General features: G+C 56.5%; 1 protein-coding gene across 2 annotated transcripts in view; it reads left to right on the plus strand.

The window, feature by feature from the left end:
* ankzf1 (ankyrin repeat and zinc finger peptidyl tRNA hydrolase 1) overlaps positions 1-19,622 on the plus strand; it is a 66,504-nt gene that overhangs the window by 31,594 nt on the left and 15,288 nt on the right. For both annotated transcript variants that reach the window (XM_038790224.1, XM_038790223.1), the window contains exon 8: positions 11,634-11,786. In XM_038790224.1, coding sequence (XP_038646152.1) covers positions 11,634-11,786 — 153 coding nt within the window. The remainder of the gene's footprint in view (positions 1-11,633; positions 11,787-19,622) is intronic.

Below are 19,622 nucleotides of genomic sequence, written 5' to 3' on the forward strand. Positions count from 1 at the left end.
CCAGTTTTATTCCTTTTGTTATTACTGGGCCTATTCACTGTGCTCCCCTCAGTCACTGTACCTTGTACTGTCGCCCTTATGGATTTCTGACTATGTCTTCTCTGTCTTGCACTTTTCCCCTTACTTCCTTTTGTTTCTGTCCCTGTTTTACTACCTTCCAACTTCCAGCATTGGTTCCCATCCCCCTGCCACATTAGTTTAAACCCTCCCCAACAACCCTAGAAAACACCCCCCCAGGACATCGGTTCCAGTCCTGCCCAAGTGCAGACCGTCCGGTTTGTACTGGTCCCAACTCCCCCAGAACCGGTCCCAATGCCCCAGGAATTTGAATCCCTCCCTCTTGCACCATCTCTCGAGCCACGCATTCATCCTATCTATCCTGACATTCCTACTCTGACTAGCTCGTGGCACTGGTAGCAATCCTGAGATTACTACCTTTGAGGTCCTACTTTTTAGTTTAACTCCTAACTCCCTGAATTCCGCTTGTAGGACCTCATCCCGTTTTTTACCTATATCGTTGGTGCCTATGTGCACCACGACAGCTGGCTGTTCACCCTCCCCCCCCCCCCCCCCCACTGGGAAACGTACCCATCCTGCCGTGCCCCCCCACTGGGAAACGTACCCATCCTGCCGCATCCTCCCACTGGCAAACGTACCCATCCTGCCGTGCCCTCCCACTGGCAAACGTACCCATCCTGCCGCATCCTCCCACTGGGAAACGTACCCATCCTGCCGTGCCCCCCCACTGGGAAACGTACCCATCCTGCCGCGCTCTCCCACTGGGAAACGTACCCATCCTGCCGTGCCCTCCCACTGGCAAACGTACCCATCCTGCCGCATCCTCCCACTGGGAAACGTACCCATCCTGCCGTGCCCCCCCACTGGGAAACGTACCCATCCTGCCGCGCTCTCCCACTGGCAAACGTACCCATCCTGCCGCGTCCTCCCACTGGGAAACGTACCCATCCTGCCGTGCCCCCCCACTGGGAAACGTACCCATCCTGCCGCGCTCTCCCACTGGGAAACGTACCCATCCTGCCGCGCCCTCCCACTGGCAAACGTACCCATCCTGCCGTGCCCTCCCACTGGCAAACGTACCCATCCTGCCGCGTCCTCCCACTGGGAAACGTACCCATCCTGCCGCGCTCCCCCACTGGGAAACGTACCCATCCTGCCGCGTCCTCCCACTGGGAAACGTACCCATCCTGCCGCATCCTCCCACTGGCAAACGTACCCATCCTGCCGTGCCCTCCCACTGGCAAACGTACCCATCCTGCCGTGCCCCCCCACTGTGAAACGTACCCATCCTGCCGTGCCCCCCCACTGGGAAACGTACCCATCCTGCCGCATCATCCCACTGGGTAACGTACCCATCCTGCCGCGTCCTCCCACTGGGAAACGTACCCATCCTGCCGCATCCTCCCACTGGGAAACGTACCCATCCTGCCGTGCCCCCCCACTGGGAAACGTACCCATCCTGCCGCATCCTCCCACTGGGAAACGTACCCATCCTGCCGCGTCCTCCCACTGGGAAACGTACCCATCCTGCCGCATCCTCCCACTGGGAAACGTACCCATCCTGCCGCATCCTCCCACTGGGAAACGTACCCATCCTGCCGTGCCCCCCCACTGGGAAACGTACCCATCCTGCCGCATCCTCCCACTGGGAAACGTACCCATCCTGCCGCATCCTCCCACTGGGAAACGTACCCATCCTGCCGCATCCTCCCACTGGGAAACGTACCCATCCTGCCGCCTCATCCCACTGGGAAACGTACCCATCCTGCCGCATCCTCCCACTGGGAAACGTACCCATCCTGCCGTGCCCTCACACTGGGAAACGTACCCATCCTGCCGTGCCCCCCCACTGGGAAACGTACCCATCCTGCCGTGCCCCCCCCACTGGGAAACGTACCCATCCTGCCGCCTCATCCCACTGGGAAACGTACCCATCCTGCCGCGTCCTCCCACTGGGAAACGTACCCATCCTGCCGCATCATCCCACTGGGAAACGTACCCATCCTGCCGCGTCCTCCCACTGGGAAACGTACCCATCCTGCCGCGTCCTCCCACTGGGAAACGTACCCATCCTGCCGTGCCCCCCCCCCACTGGGAAACGTACCCATCCTGCCGTGCCCCCCCACTGGGAAACGTACCCATCCTGCCGTGCCCCCCCACTGGGAAACGTACCCATCCTGCCGTGTCGTCCCACTGGGAAACGTACCCATCCTGCCGCATTCTCCCACTGGGAAACGTACCCATCCTGCCGCATCATCCCACTGGCAAACGTACCCATCCTGCCACATCCTCCCACTGGGAAACGTACCCATCCTGCCGCATCCTCCCACTGGGAAACGTACCCATCCTGCCGTGCCCCCCCACTGGGAAACGTACCCATCCTGCCGCATCCTCCCACTGGGAAACGTACCCATCCTGCCGCATCCTCCCACTGGGAAACGTACCCATCCTGCCGCCTCATCCCACTGGGAAACGTACCCATCCTGCCGCATCCTCCCACTGGGAAACGTACCCATCCTGCCGTGCCCTCACACTGGGAAACGTACCCATCCTGCCGTGCCCCCCCCACTGGGAAACGCACCCATCCTGCCGCATCCTCCCACTGGGAAACGTACCCATCCTGCCGCATCATCCCACTGGCAAACGTACCCATCCTGCCACATCCTCCCACTGGGAAACGTACCCATCCTGCCGCATCCTCCCACTGGGAAACGTACCCATCCCGCCGTGCCCCCCCACTGGGAAACGTACCCATCCTGCCGCATCCTCCCACTGGGAAACGTACCCATCCTGCCGTGCCCCCCCACTGGGAAACGTACCCATCCTGCCGCATCCTCCCACTGGGAAACGTACCCATCCTGCCGCATCCTCCCACTGGGAAACGTACCCATCCTGCCGCATCCTCCCACTGGGAAACGTACCCATCCTGCCGCCTCATCCCACTGGGAAACGTACCCATCCTGCCGCATCCTCCCACTGGGAAACGTACCCATCCTGCCGTGCCCTCACACTGGGAAACGTACCCATCCTGCCGTGCCCCCCCACTGGGAAACGTACCCATCCTGCCGTGCCCCCCCACTGGGAAACGTACCCATCCTGCCGTGCCCCCCCCCACTGGGAAACGTACCCATCCTGCCGTGTCCTCCCACTGGGAAACGTACCCATCCTGCCGCGTCCTCCCACTGGGAAACGTACCCATCCTGCCGCGTCCTCCCACTGGGAAACGTACCCATCCTGCCGCGTCCTCCCACTGGGAAACGTACCCATCCTGCCGCGTCCTCCCACTGGGAAACGTACCCATCCTGCCGTGCCCCCCCCCCCCCCCACTGGGAAACGTACCCATCCTGCCGTGCCCCCCCACTGGGAAACGTACCCATCCTGCCGTGCCCCCCCACTGGGAAACGTACCCATCCTGCCGTGTCGTCCCACTGGGAAACGTACCCATCCTGCCGCATTCTCCCACTGGGAAACGTACCCATCCTGCCGCGTCCTCCCACTGGGAAACGTACCCATCCTGCCGCGTCCTCCCACTGGGAAACGTACCCATCCTGCCGCATCATCCCACTGGGAAACGTACCCATCATGCCACGTCCTCCCACTGGCAAACGTAAAACTCAGTCCCAAGAGTGGTGAGTCCAATCGGATATTGCCAGGGCGACATGGATTTTTCAGCGTTTTGTTTTTATTTGAATTGGGAAGATACTTTGCCATGTGGAGAATGCAGGGCCGAGATAAATTTGGATCTTTCTCTCTCACACACACACTGACTGGGAGTAGGGCTGTACGGTCTCTCACACACACACTGACGGGGAGTAGGGCTGTACGGTCTCTCACACACACACTGATGGGGAGTAGGGCTGTACGGTCTCTCACACACACTGACGGGGAGTAGGGCTGTACGGTCTCTCACACACACTGACGGGGAGTAGGGCTGTACGGTCTCTCACACACAAACTGATGGGGAGTAGGGCTGTACGATCTCTCTCACACACTGACGGGGAGTAGGGCTGTACGGTCTCTCTCACACACTGACGGGGAGTAGGGCTGTACGGTCTCTCACACACTGACGGGGAGTAGGGCTGTGCGGTCTCTCTCACACACTGACGGGGAGTAGGGCTGTACGGTCTCGCTCACACTGACGGGGAGTAGGGCTGTACGGTCTCTCACACACACACTGACGGGGAGTAGGGCTGTACGGTCTCTCACACACACACTGACGGGGAGTAGGGCTGTACGGTCTCTCACACACACTGACGGGGAGTAGGGCTGTACGGTCTCTCTCACACACACACTGACGGGGAGTAGGGCTGTACGGTCTCTCTCACACACTGACGGGGAGTAGGGCTGTACGGTCTCACACACACTGACGGGGAGTAGGGCTGTACGGTCTCTCACACACTGACGGGGAGTAGGGCTGTACGGTCTCTCACACACACTGACGGGGAGTAGGGCTGTACGGTCTCTCACACACACTGACGGGGAGTAGGGCTGTACGGTCTCTCACACACACTGACGGGGAGTAGGGCTGTACGGTCTCTCACACACACTGACGGGGAGTAGGGCTGTACGATCTCTCCCACACACTGACGGGGAGTAGGGCTGTACGGTCTCACACACACACTGACGGGGAGTAGGGCTGTACGGTCTCTCACACACACTGACGGGGAGTAGGGCTGTACGGTCTCACACACACACTGACGGGGAGTAGGGCTGTACGGTCTCACACACACACTGACGGGGAGTAGGGCTGTACGGTCTCACACACACACTGACGGGGAGTAGGGCTGTACGGTCTCACACACACACTGACGGGGAGTAGGGCTGTACGGTCTCTCACACACACTGACGGGGAGTAGGGCTGTACGGTCTCACACACTGACGGGGAGTAGGGCTGTACGGTCTCTCTCTCACACACTGACGGGGAGTAGGGCTGTACGGTCTCTCACACACACTGACGGGGAGTAGGGCTGTACGGTCTCTCACACACACTGACGGGGAGTAGGGCTGTACGGTCTCACACACACACTGACGGGGAGTAGGGCTGTACGGTCTCACACACACACTGACGGGGAGTACGGCTGTACGGTCTCTCTCACACACTGACGGGGAGTAGGGCTGTACGGTCTCTCACACACACTGACGGGGAGTAGGGCTGTACGGTCTCACACACACTGACAGGGAGTAGGGCTGTACGGTCTCTCACACACTGACGGGGAGTAGGGCTGTACGGTCACTCTCACACTGACGGGGAGTAGGGCTGTACGGTCTCTCACACACACTGACGGGGAGTAGGGCTGTACGGTCTCTCACACACTGACGGGGAGTAGGGCTGTACGGTCTCTCACACACACTGACGGGGAGTAGGGCTGTACGGTCTCTCACACACACTGACGGGGAGTAGGGCTGTACGGTCTCGCACACACTGACGGGGAGTAGGGCTGTACGGTCTCTCTCACACACTGACGGGGAGTAGGGCTGTACGGTCTCTCACACACACTGACGGGGAGTAGGGCTGTACGGTCTCTCACACACACACACACACTGACGGGGAGTCGGGCTGTACGGTCTCTCACACACACTGACTGGGAGTAGGGCTGTACGGTCACTCTCTCACTGACGGGGAGTAGGGCTGTACGGTCTCACACACACTGACTGGGAGTAGGGCTGTACGGTCACTCTCACACTGACGGGGAGTAGGGCTGTACGGTCTCACACACACTGACGGGGAGTAGGGCTGTACGGTCTCGCACACACTGACGGGGAGTAGGGCTGTACGGTCTCTCTCACACACTGACGGGGAGTAGGGCTGTACGGTCTCTCACACACACTGACGGGGAGTAGGGCTGTACGGTCTCTCTCTCACACACACTGACGGGGAGTAGGGCTGTACGGTCTCTCTCTCACACTGACGGGGAGTAGGGCTGTACGGTCTCACACACACTGACGGGGAGTAGGGCTGTACGGTCTCTCACACACTGACGGGGAGTAGGGCTGTACGGTCTCTCACACACACACTGACAGGGAGTAGGGCTGTACGGTCTCTCACACACACACTGATGGGGAGTAGGGCTGTACGGTCTCTCACACACACTGACGGGGAGTAGGGCTGTACGGTCTCTCTCACACACACACTGACGGGGAGTAGGGCTGTACGGTCTCACACACACACTGACGGGGAGTAGGGCTGTACGGTCTCTCTCACACACTGACGGGGAGTAGGGCTGTACGGTCTCTCTCACACACTGACGGGGAGTAGGGCTATATGGTCTCACACACTGACGGGGAGTAGGGCTGTACGGCCTCTCTCACACACTGACGGGGAGTAGGGCTGTACGGTCTCTCTCACACACACACACACACACTGACGGGGAGTCGGGCTGTACGGTCTCTCACACACACTGACTGGGAGTAGGGCTGTCCGGTCTCTCTCACACACTGACGGGGAGTAGGGCTGTACGGTCTCACACACACTGATGGGGAGTAGGGCTGTACGGTCTCTCACACACACTGACGGGGAGTCGGGCTGTACGGTCTCTCACACACACTGACTGGGAGTAGGGCTGTCCGGTCTCTCTCGCACACTGACGGGGAGTAGGGCTGTACGGTCTCTCTCACACACTGACGGGGAGTAGGGCTGTCCGGTCTCTCTCACACACTGACGGGGAGTAGGGCTGTCCGGTCTCTCTCACACACTGACGGGGAGTAGGGCTGTACGGTCTCTCACACACACTGATGGGGAGTAGGGCTGTACGGTCTCTCACACACTGACGGGGAGTAGGGCTGTACGGTCTCTCACACACACTGATGGGGAGTAGGGCTGTACGGTCTCTCACACACTGACGGGGAGTAGGGCTGTACGGTCTCTCTCACACACTGACGGGGAGTAGGGCTGTCCGGTCTCTCTCACACACTGACGGGGAGTAGGGCTGTCCGGTCTCTCTCACACACTGACGGGGAGTAGGGCTGTACGGTCTCTCACACACACTGATGGGGAGTAGGGCTGTACGGTCTCTCACACACTGACGGGGAGTAGGGCTGTACGGTCTCACACACACTGATGGGGAGTAGGGCTGTACGGTCTCTCACACACACTGACGGGGAGTCGGGCTGTACGGTCTCTCACACACACTGACTGGGAGTAGGGCTGTCCGGTCTCTCTCGCACACTGACGGGGAGTAGGGCTGTACGGTCTCTCTCACACACTGACGGGGAGTAGGGCTGTCCGGTCTCTCTCACACACTGACGGGGAGTAGGGCTGTCCGGTCTCTCTCACACACTGACGGGGAGTAGGGCTGTACGGTCTCTCACACACACTGACGGGGAGTAGGGCTGTACGATCTCTCACACACTGACGGGGAGTAGGGCTGTACGGTCTCTCTCACACACTGACGGGGAGTAGGGCTGTACGGTCTCTCACACACACTGACGGGGAGTAGGGCTGTACGGTCTCTCACACACACTGACGGGGAGTAGGGCTGTACGGTCTCTCACACACACTGACGGGGAGTAGGGCTGTACGGTCTCACACACACACTGACGGGGAGTAGGGCTGTACGGTCTCTCACACACACTGACGGGGAGTAGGGCTGTATGGTCTCTCACACACTGACGGGGAGTAGGGCTGTACGGTCTCTCTCACACACTGACGGGGAGTAGGGCTGTACGGTCTCACACACACTGATGGGGAGTACGGCTGTACGGTCTCTCACACACACTGACGGGGAGTAGGGCTGTACGGTCTCTCACACACACACACTGAAGGGGAGTAGGGCTGTACGGTCTCTCACACACACTGACGGGGAGTAGGGCTGTACGGTCTCTCGCACACACTGACGGGGAGTAGGGCTGTACGATCTCTCACACACTGACGGGGAGTAGGGCTGTACGGTCTCACACACACACTGACGGGGAGTAGGGCTGTACGGTCTCTCTCACACACACTGACGGGGAGTAGGGCTGTACGGTCTCACACACACACTGACGGGGAGTAGGGCTGTACGGTCTCACACACACTGACGGGGAGTAGGGCTGTACGGTCTCACACACACACTGACGGGGAGTAGGGCTGTACGGTCTCTCTCACACACACTGACGGGGAGTAGGGCTGTACGGTCTCTCTCACACACACTGACGGGGAGTAGGGCTGTACGGTCTCTCACACACACTGACGGGGAGTAGGGCTGTACGGTCTCACACACACACTGACGGGGAGTAGGGCTGTACGGTCTCTCACACACACGCTGACGGGGAGTAGGGCTGTACGGTCTCACACACACTGACGGGGAGTAGGGCTGTACGGTCTCTCTCACACACACTGACGGGGAGTAGGGCTGTACGGTCTCTCTCACACACTGACGGGGAGTAGGGCTGTACGGTCTCTCTCACACACACTGACGGGGAGTAGGGCTGTACGATCTCTCACACACACTGACGGGGAGTAGGGCTGTACGGTCTCTCGCACACACTGACGGGGAGTAGGGCTGTACGGTCTCTCGCACACACTGACTGGGAGTAGGGCTGTACGGTCTCTCACACACTGACGGGGAGTAGGGCTGTACGGTCTCTCACACACACTGACGGGGAGTAGGGCTGTACGGTCTCTCTCACACTGACGGGGAGTAGGGCTGTACGATCTCTCACACACACTGACGGGGAGTAGGGCTGTACGGTCTCTCACACACTGACGGGGAGTAGGGCTGTACGGTCTCTCTCACACACACTGACGGGGAGTAGGGCTGTACGGTCTCTCTCACACACTGACGGGGAGTAGGGCTGTACGGTCTCTCACACACACTGAAGGGGAGTAGGGCTGTACGGTCTCTCACACACTGACGGGGAGTAGGGCTGTACGGTCTCTCACACACACACTGACGGGGAGTAGGGCTGTACGGTCTCTCACACACACTGACGGGGAGTAGGGCTGTACGGTCTCTCACACACTGACGGGGAGTAGGGCTGTACGGTCTCTCACACACACACTGACGGGGAGTGGGGCTGTACGGTCTCTCACACACTGACGGGGAGTAGGGCTGTACGGCCTCTCACACACACTGACGGGGAGTAGGGCTGTACGGTCTCTCACACACTGACGGGGAGTAGGGCTGTACGGTCTCTCACACACACACACTGACGGGGAGTAGGGCTGTACGGTCTCTCACACACACTGACGGGGAGTAGGGCTATACGGTCTCACACACACACTGACGGGGAGTAGGGCTGTACGGTCTCACACACTGACGGGGAGTAGGGCTGTACGGTCTCACACACACACACTGACGGGGAGTAGGGCTGTACGATCTCACACACACACACTGACGGGGAGTAGGGCTGTACGGTCTCTCACACACACTGACGGGGAGTAGGGCTATACGGTCTCACACACACACTGACGGGGAGTAGGGCTGTACGGTCTCACACACTGACGGGGAGTAGGGCTGTACGGTCTCACACACTGACGGGGAGTAGGGCTGTACGGTCTCTCACACACACACTGACGGGGAGTAGGGCTGTACGGTCTCTCACACACACTGACGGGGAGTAGGGCTATACTGTCTCTCACACACACACTGACGGGGAGTAGGGCTGTACGGTCTCTCACACACACACTGACGGGGAGTAGGGCTGTACGGTCTCTCACACACACACACTGACGGGGAGTAGGGCTGTACGGTCTCACACACACACTGACGGGGAGTAGGGCTGTACGGTCTCTCACACACACTGACGGGGAGTAGGGCTGTACGGTCTCCCACACTCACGGACGGGGAGTTGGGCTGTACGGTCTCTCACACACACTGACGGGGAGTAGGGCTGTACGGTCTCTCACACACACTGACGGGGAGTAGGGCTGTACGGTCTCCCACACTCACGGACGGGGAGTTGGGCTGTACGGTCTCTCACACACACTGACGGGGAGTAGGGCTGTACGGTCTCACACACACACTGACGGGGAGCAGGGCTGTACGGCCTCTCTCACACACTGACGGGGAGCAGGGCTGTACGGTCTCTCACACACACTGACGGGGAGCAGGGCTGTCCGGTCTCTCTCACACACACACTGACGGGGAGTAGGGCTGTCCGGTCTCTCTCACACACACACTGACGGGGAGTAGGGCTGTACGGTCTCTCACACACACTGACGGGGAGTAGGGCTGTACGATCTCTCACACACACTGACGGGGAGTAGGGCTGTACGATCTCTCACACACACTGACGGGGAGTAGGGCTGTCCGGTCTCTCTCACACACACACTGACGGGGAGTAGGGCTGTACGATCTCTCACACACACTGACGGGGAGTAGGGCTGTACGATCTCTCACACACTGACGGGGAGTAGGGCTGTACGGTCTCTCTCACACACTGACGGGGAGTAGGGCTGTACGGTCTCTCTCACACACACACTGACGGGGAGTAGGGCTGTACGGTCTCTCTCACACACACACTGATGGGGAGTAGGGCTGTACGGTCTCTCACACACACACTGACGGGGAGTAGGGCTGTACGGTCTCTCTCACACACACACTGACGGGGAGTAGGGCTGTACGGTCTCTCTCACACACTGACGGGGAAGAGGGCTGTACGGTCTCTCTCACACACACTGACGGGGAGTAGGGCTGTACGATCTCTCACACACTGACGGGGAGTAGGGCTGTAAGGTCTCTCTCACACACTGACGGGGAGTAGGGCTGTACGGTCTCTCTCACACACACACTGACGGGGAGTAGGGCTGTACGGTCTCTCTCACACTGACGGGGAGTAGGGCTGTACGGTCTCTCACACACTGACGGGGAGTAGGGCTGTACGGTCTCTCTCACACACTGACGGGGAGTAGGGCTGTACGGTCTCTCACACACACTGACTGGGAGTAGGGCTGTACGGTCTCACACAGACTGACGGGGAGTACGGCTGTACGGTCTCTCACACACACACTGACGGGGAGTAGGGCTGTACGGTCTCTCACACACACACTGACGGAGAGTAGGGCTGTACGGTCTCACACACACACTTACGGGGAGTAGGGCTGTACGGTCTCTCACACACACTGACGGGGTGTAGGGCTGTACGGTCTCTCACACTGACGGGGAGTAGGGCTGTACGATCTCACACACACTGACGGGGAGTAGGGCTGTACGGTCTCACACACACTGACGGGGAGTAGGGCTGTACGGTCTCTCACACACTGACGGGGAGTAGGGCTGTACGGTCTCTCACACACACTAACGGGGAGTAGGGCTGTACGGTCTCTCTCACACACTGATGGGGAGTAGGGCTGTACGGTCTCTCTCACACACTGACGGGGAGTAGGGCTGTACGGTCTCTCTCACACACTGACGGGGAGTAGGGCTGTACGGTCTCTCACACACACTGACGGGGAGTAGGGCTGTACGGTCTCTCTCACGCTGACGGGGAGTAGGGCTGTACGGTCTCTCTCACACACACTGACGGGGAGTAGGGCTGTACGGTCTCTCACACACACTTACTGGGAGTTGGGTTGTACGGTCTTGTGCTCGTTCAGCTCTGTCCAGTTCCTGTTGTTCTCTGAGCGAAAGGCTGAACTGTCTTGGTATGGGGGCTGGATTTTCACTCTGAGCGGTGACATTATTTTTGTCCTGTAGGTTGTGAAGGACAGACTGTCAATCCCGCTGATTTACCATCTTCCTTGCAAATGGTGGAAGAAACCCTGGGAACTTTGGACCTCCGGGAATTTGATATATCACCAAAAAAGCAAAAGAGAAGGAGAAAGAAGAAAGGTCATGAGGAGAAGACGGGTAAAAGAGGAAGCTTTACTCTGTATGTAATGCTGTGTTGTACTGGTGCCCAGTCCTGGAGTCTGCAGAAACGCCCGTCTGCACCCCTCAGTCTCCGGCTACCTTTCCTCTTTCACCGAAAGAGGGTGGGTGGGGAATGAGTGTGAGAAGTGTGGGCGAAGACCAGCAAATCAGAGACACATGGTCTGGGCCTACACAAATTTGGAGACCTACTGTGAGCGGATGTTTGGGACACTAGCTTTTTTTTTCCTTTTTTAAAAATATATTTTTATTAATGTGGTTGAAAATTTTTATAAAAATAACATTAACAATGACATCAACATGGTATAATAAACGTTTCTCCCCCGCCCCCCATCTCAATCTTCGCACACCCCAACCATAAAACAACAATCTCCCCCCCCCCCCCCCCCCCCCTTGGAATGCTGCATCTGCTGACGTTTTAATTTTCTCCAAGAAAGTCGACGAATGGCCACGACGTCAGCCTCTTTCGCCCCCCTAAACTCCCGGCTCTTCCGACACTCCAAAGATCGCTACCTCCGGACTCGGCACCACCCGTGTTTTTAGTCCCGTGGATATTGCCTCAGCAAAACCCTCTAAGCTTCGGGCATGCCCAAAACATGTAGACATGAGTTGCTGGGCTTCCCGCGCACCTCGCACACCTATCCTCAACCCTGAAAGACGTGCTCATCTGAGCCACTGTTATATGTGCCCGGTGGACTACCTTAAATTGTATCAGGCTAAGCCTGGCGCATGCTGAGGAGTTAGTGACCCTGCATAGAGCATTCATCCATCGACCCGGCTCTATCTTTCCTCCTAGCTCCTCCTCCCACTTGCCATTGAGCTCCTCCACCGGAGTTTCCTCCGCCTCCGAAAGCTCCTGGTAAATATCCGATACCTTCCCCTCTCCCACCCAGGCCCCTCTCCCGCCCAGGCCCCTCTCCCACCCAGGCCCCTCTCCCTCCCAGGCCCCTCTCCCGCCCAGGCCCCCTCTCCCGCCCAGGCCCCCTCTCCCGCCCAGGCCCCCTCTCCCGCCCAGGCCCCCTCTCCCGCCCAGGCCCCCTCTCCCGCCCAGGCCCCCTCTCCCGCCCAGGCCCCCTCTCCCGCCCAGGCCCCCTCTCCCGCCCAGGCCCCCTCTCCCGCCCAGGCCCCCTCTCCCGCCCAGGCCCCCTCTCCCGCCCAGGCCCCCTCTCCCGCCCAGGCCCCCTCTCCCGCCCAGGCCCCCTCTCCCGCCCAGGCCCCCTCTCCCGCCCAGGCCCCCTCTCCCGCCCAGGCCCCCTCTCCCGCCCAGGCCCCCTCTCCCGCCCAGGCCCCTCTCCCAGCCAGGTACTTGAGACATGGAAAGGCTGGCGCCTGTTTTCTCAGGAAGTATCACACCTGTAAATACCTAAAACCATTCCCTGCCAGAAATTTAAATTTATTTTCCAAGGCTTTCAAGCTGGGAAAGCTCCCACCTATAAATAGATCCCCCATCCTTCTAATTCCTGCCCTTTTCCATCTCCGGAACCCGCCATCCAGCCTACCCGGTACAAACCAATGATTATTATAAATCGGGGTCCAAATCAATGCTCCCTCCACCCTCTTATATCTCCTCCATTGCCCCCAGATTCTCACAGCCGCCACCATCACCGGACTTGTGGAGTGTCAGGCCGGCCAGAACGGCAGAGGTGCCGTTATCAGTGCTCCCAGACTGGTGTCTTTGCATGACGCCGCCTCCATCCGCTCCCATGCCGACCCCTCCCCCACTACACACTTCATAATTATGGCTATATTAGCCGGCCAGTAGTAATTGCAAACGTTCGGCAATGCCAACCCACCCTCCCCCTGACTGCGCTCCAGCAACACTTTGTTCATTTGCGGGGTTTTACCCGCCCACACAAAGCCCGAGATAATCTTATTCACCTGCTTGAAAAAGGCCTTTGGGATGAAGATGAGGAGCCACTGAAAGACAATCAGAGATCTGGGGAGGACCATCAGTTTCACGGTCTGTCCCCTCCCCGCTACTGATTGCAGGAGCATGTCCATCTCTTAAAGTCCCCTTTCATTTGTTCTACCAGCCGGGATAGGTTTCACTTGAGCAGTGCCTCCCAGTCCCGGGCCACCTGGATTCCTGGATACTGACCATGTTCAATTTATACCCCGAAAACTTGCCAAATTCTCCCAGGATTCACATTACTTCCCCCATCCCCTACAATGGGTCTGAAATATACAACAGTAGGTCATCTGCGTAAAACGAGGCCTGGTGCTCCACTCTTCCCCCCCCCCCCCCCCCCCCCCCCCCAAACCAGCCCTTACCAGTTCCTTTGGGGTACAGGTCTCTGGCACAGAGTCTGTCCCTGTTGCTCAGAAGGGAAGGAGGGAGAGGAGAAGAACATTAGTCATTGGAGACTCCATAGTTAGGGGGATAGACAGGAGATTCTGTGGGAATGAGAGAGACTCGCGGTTGGTGTGTTGCCTCCCAAGTGCCAGGATCCACGATGTCTCAGATTGTGTTTTCGGGATCCTTAAGGGGGAGGGGGAGCAGCCCCAAGTCATGGTCCACATAGGTACCAACGACATAGGTAGGAAAAGGGACAGGGATGTAAGACAGGAATTCAGGGAGCTAGGGTGGAAACTTAGAGCTAGAACAAACAGAGTTATTATCTCTGGGTTGTTGCCCGTGCCACGTGCTAGCGAGTCGAGGAATAGGGAGAGAGAGCAGTTGAACACGTGGCTGCAGGGATGGTGCAGGAGGGAGGGTTTCAGATTCCTGGATAATTGGGGCTCATTTTGGGGTAGGTGGGACCTCTACAAACGGGATGGTCTACACCTGGACCAGAGGGGTACTAATATCCTGGGGGGAAGGTTTGCTAATGCTCTTCGGGAGGGTTTAAACTAATTGAGCAGGAGATTGGGAACCTGAATTGTAGCTCCAGTATACAGGAGGTTGAGAGTAGTGATGTCATGAGTAAGGTTTCAAGGTTGCAGGAGTGTACCGGCAGGAAGGAAGGTGGTTTAAAGTGCGTCTACTTCAATGCCAGGAGCATCCGGAATAAGGTAGGGGAACTGGCAGCATGTGTCAGTACCTGGGACTTCGATGTTGTGGCCATTTCGGAGACATGGATAGAGCAGGGACAGGAATGGTTGTTGCAGGTTCCAGGTTTAGATATTTCAGTAAGCTCAGGGAAGGTGGTAAAAGAGGGGGAGGGATGGCATTGTTAGTCAAGGACAGTATTACGGTGGCAGAAAGGACGTTTGATGAGAACTCATCTACTGAGGTAGTATGGGCTGAGGTTAGAAACAGGAAAGGAGAGGTCACCCTGTTAGGGCTTTTCTATAGGCCTCCGAAAAGTTCCAGAGATGTAGAAGAAAGGATTGCAAACATGATTCTGGATAGGAGCGAAAATAACAGGGTAGTTGTTATGGGGGACTTTCACTTTCCAAATATTGACTGGAAACTCTATAGTTCGAGTACTTTAGATGGGTCCGTTTTTGTCCAATGTGTGCAGGAGGGTTTCCTGATGCAGTATGTAGATAGGTCAACAAGAGGCGAGGCCACATTGGATTTGGTACTGGGTAATGAACCAGGACAGGTGTTAGATTTGGAGATAGGTGAGCACTTTGGTGATAGTGACCACAATTCAGTTACGTTTACTTTAGCGATGGAAAGGGATAGGTATATACCGCAGGGTAAGAGTTATAGCTGGGGGAAAGGCAATTATGCGACGAGGCAAGACTTAGGATGCATCGGATGGGGAGGGAAACTGCAGGAGATGGGCGCAATGGAAATGTGGAGCTCGTTCAAGGAACAGCTACTGCGTGTCCTTGATAAGTATGTACCTGTCAGGCAGGGAGGAAGTGATCGAGCGAGGGAACCGTGGTTTACTCAAGCAGTTGAATCACTTGTCAAGTGGAAGAAGGAGGCTTATGTAAAGATGAAACGTGAAGGTTCAGTTAGGGCACTCGAGAGTTACAAGTTAGCTAGGAAGGACCTAAAGAGAGAGCTAAGACAAGCCAGGAGGGGACATGAGAAGTCTTTGGCAGGTAGGATCAAGGATAACCCTAAAGCTTTCTATAGGTATGTCAGGAATAAAAGAATGACTAGGGTAAGAGTAGGGCCAGTCAAAGACAGTAGTGGGAAGTTGTGCATGGAGTCCGAGGAGATAGGAGAGGTGCTAAATGAATATTTTTTCGTCAGTATTCACGCAGGAAAAAGACAATGTGGTCGAGGAGAATATTGAGATACAGGCTACTAGACTAGAAGGGCTCTTGAGGTTCATAAGGAGGAGGTGTTAGCAACTCTGGAAAGTGTGAAAATAGATATGTCCCCTGGGCCGGATGGGATTTATCCTAGGATTCTCTGGGAAGCTAGGGAGGAGATTGCTGAGCCTTTGGCTTTGATCTTTATGTTGTCATTGTCTACAGGAATAGTGCCAGAGGACTGGAGGATAGCAAATGTTGTCCCCTTGTTCAAGAAGGGGAGTAGAGATAACCCCGGTAACTATAGACCAGTGAGCCTTACTTCTGTTGTGGGCAAAGTCTTGGAAAGGTTTATAAGAGATCGGATTTATAATCATCTAGAAAGGAATAATTTGATTAGGGATAGTCAACACAGTTTTGTGAAGGGTAGGTCGTGCCTCACAAACCTCATTGAGTTCTTTGAGAAGGTGACCAAACAGGTGGATGAGGGTAAAGCGGTTGATGTGGTGGATATGGATTTCAGTGAAGCGTTTGATAAGGTTCCCCACGGTAGGCTATTGCAGAAAATACAGAGGCATAGGATTCAGGGTGATTTAGCAGTTTGGATCAGAAATTGGCTCGCTGTAAGAAGATAAGAAGAAGTAAGAAGTGGTGGTTGATGGAGATGGGCGTAGAAGGATGGGTGAGTAAATTTGCAGACTAAAGTCGGTGGAGTTGTGGACAGTGCGGAAGGATGTTGCAGGTTACAGAGGGACATAGATAAGCTGCAGAGCTGGGCTGACAGGTGGCAAATGGAGTTTAATGCAGAAAAGTGTGAGGTGATTCATTTTGGAAGGAATAACAGGAAGACAGAGTACTGGGCTAATGGTAAGATTCTTGGTAGTGTGGATGAGCAGAGAGATCTCGGTGTCCATGTACATAGATCCCTGAAAGTTGCCACCCAGGTTGAGAGGGTTGTTAAGAAGGCGTACGGTGAGTTAGCTTTTATTGGTAGACGGATTGAGTTTTGGAGCCATGAGGTCATGTTGCAGCTGTACAAAACTCTGGTGTGGCTGCATTTGGAGTATTGCGTACAGTTCTGGTCGCCTGATTATAGGAAGGATGTGGAAGCATTGGAAAGGGTACAGAGGAGATTTACCAGGATGTTGCCTGGTATGGAGGGAAGATCATATGAGGAAAGGCTGAGGGGCTTGAGGCTGTTTTCATTCGAGAGAAGAAGGTTAAGAGGTGACTTAATTGAGGCATACAAGATGATCAGAAGATTAGATAGGGTGGACAGTGAGAGCCTTTTTCCTCGGATGGTGATGTCTAGCACGTGGGGACATAGCTTTAAATTGAGGGGAGATAGATATAGGACAGATGTCAGAGGTAAGTTCTTTACTTAGAGAGTAGTAAGGATGGGGAATGCCCTGCCTGCAACAGTAGTGGATTCGCCAACACTAAACGCATTCAAATGGTCATTGGATAGACATATGGACGATAAGGGAATAGTGCAGATGGGCTTTAGAGGGGCTTCACAGGTCGGTGCAACATCGAGGGCCGAAGGGCCTGTACTGAGCTGTAATGTTCTCTGTTCTAGAGGCTCTTAACGCCATGGCCAATGGCTCTATGGCCAGAGCAAACAGAGGAGAGGGGGCACCCTTGCGTCGTCCCTCGGTGTAGTTTAAAGTACCCCGGCCTCAGCCGGTTCGTATGCACACTCGCTACTGGTGCCTGATGGAGCAACCGCACCCAGTCAATAAAGCCCTCACCAAACCCAAACCTTCCCAGCGCCTCCCACATGTAATTCCACTCCACCCGATCTCCCCTCCTTCTGAGGGCATCATAATAACTTCAAATGCCTTCGAACATTGGCCGTGAGTTGCCTGCCCTTTACAAATCCCATCTGGTCTTCCCCTATCACCCCTGGGACACAGTCCTCTATTCTTGTGGCCAGTATCTCAGCCAGCAGGTTGGCATCCACATTCTGTAGAGAAATCGGCCTGTATGACCCGCATTGCTTCGGATCCTTCTTCCGTTTCAGGATCAATGAAATCGAGGCCTGCGACATTGGTGGGGGAGGACTCCCTTCTCTCTTGCTTCGTTAAATGTCCTCACCAACAGTGGGCTCAATATCTCTGAAAACATCTTATAGAATTCCACCGGGTAGCCGTCAGGCCCCGGGGCCTTGCCCGACTGCAGGCCCTCCAGCCCCTTGATTATTTCCTCAATCTCAATTGGGGCACCCAGCCCCTCCACCGGGTCCTCCTCCACCCTCGGGAACCTCAACTGATCCAGAAACTGCCTCATCCCCTCCACCCAGCCGGGGTTCCGACTCATATAATTTACTATAAACGTCCTTAAACACCCCATTCACGCCCACTGGATCCAGGACAGTATTCCCGCCTCTACTCTTTACTTTCCCAGGCCGCCTCCCTTTTCCTGAGCTGGTGCGCCAACATTCTGCTTGCCTTTTCCCCGTACTCAGAATCCCCCCCCCCCCCCTTGCCTTCCTCTACTGTTCCATCGCTTTCCCTGTGGTCAATAACCCAAACTCCACCTGTAACCTCCGCCGCTCCCTCAGTCGCACCACACACGGGGCCTCCGAGTATCTCCTGTCCACCTGGAGTATCTCCTCCACTACCCTATCCCTCTCAGCCCGTTCCACCTTTTCTCTGTTGGCCCGTATTGGGATTAATTCCCCTCTGACCACTGCCTTCAAAGCTTCCCAAACCATTGTTGCAGAGACCTCCCCCGTATCATTTGTTTCCAGGTAGTTCTGGATGGACTTGTTAACCCGCCCACAGATCACTTCGTCCACTAGCAACCCCACATCCAGTCTCCACAGCGGGCGTTGCCCTCTCTCCACACTAACCCGTAGATCCACCCAATGTGGGCCATGATCCGACACTGCGATTGCCGAGTACTCAGTATCCACCACCTTCGGTATTAGCGCCCTGCTCAGAACAAAAAAGACAATGCAAGAGTATACCTTGTGGACATGTGAGAAAAAGGGAAATTCCTTCGTCCACGGACGTGCAAACCTCCATGGGTCTCCTCCCCCCATCTGTTCCATAAACCCCTTCAATTCCTTTGCCGCTGCCGGCCTCCTCCCTGTCCTGGATTTTGACCGGTCCAATTCCGGATCAATGACTGTGTTAAAATCTCCTCCCATGATCAGGTTATTTGACTCGTGTCTGGGATCTTACCTAACACCCGCCTCATAAATTCCACATCGTCCCAATTCGGAGCATATATGTTCACGAGTACCACCCGCACCCCCGCCAGCTTCCCACTCACCACTATATACCTTCCTCCCCCCCCCCCCCCCCCCCGTCTGACACGATTCTCCCAGCCTCGAATGCCGATCGTTTGATGATCAAGATCACTACCCCCTGGTCTTTGAGTCCAGCCCTGAGTGGAAACTTGGCTAACCCACCCCTTTCTCAATCACGTCTGGTCTGTGACCTTTAAGTGTGTCTCTAGTAGCCGTGACATGTCCGCCTTCAGCCCACTCAAAGGCGCAAACACATGAGCCCTCTTGACTGGCCCATTCAGCCCTCTGAAGTTCCATGTGATCAGCCTGGTCAGGAGGCTTCCAGACCCCCACCCCCCGCCGACGAGCCATCGCACTTTTTAGGCCAGCATCGAGCTCGTGCCCTCCGTCTCCTCGAGCGTCCC

Source organism: Scyliorhinus canicula, chromosome 2 (assembly GCF_902713615.1).
Source record: "Scyliorhinus canicula chromosome 2, sScyCan1.1, whole genome shotgun sequence".
NCBI lineage: Eukaryota > Metazoa > Chordata > Chondrichthyes > Carcharhiniformes > Scyliorhinidae > Scyliorhinus > Scyliorhinus canicula.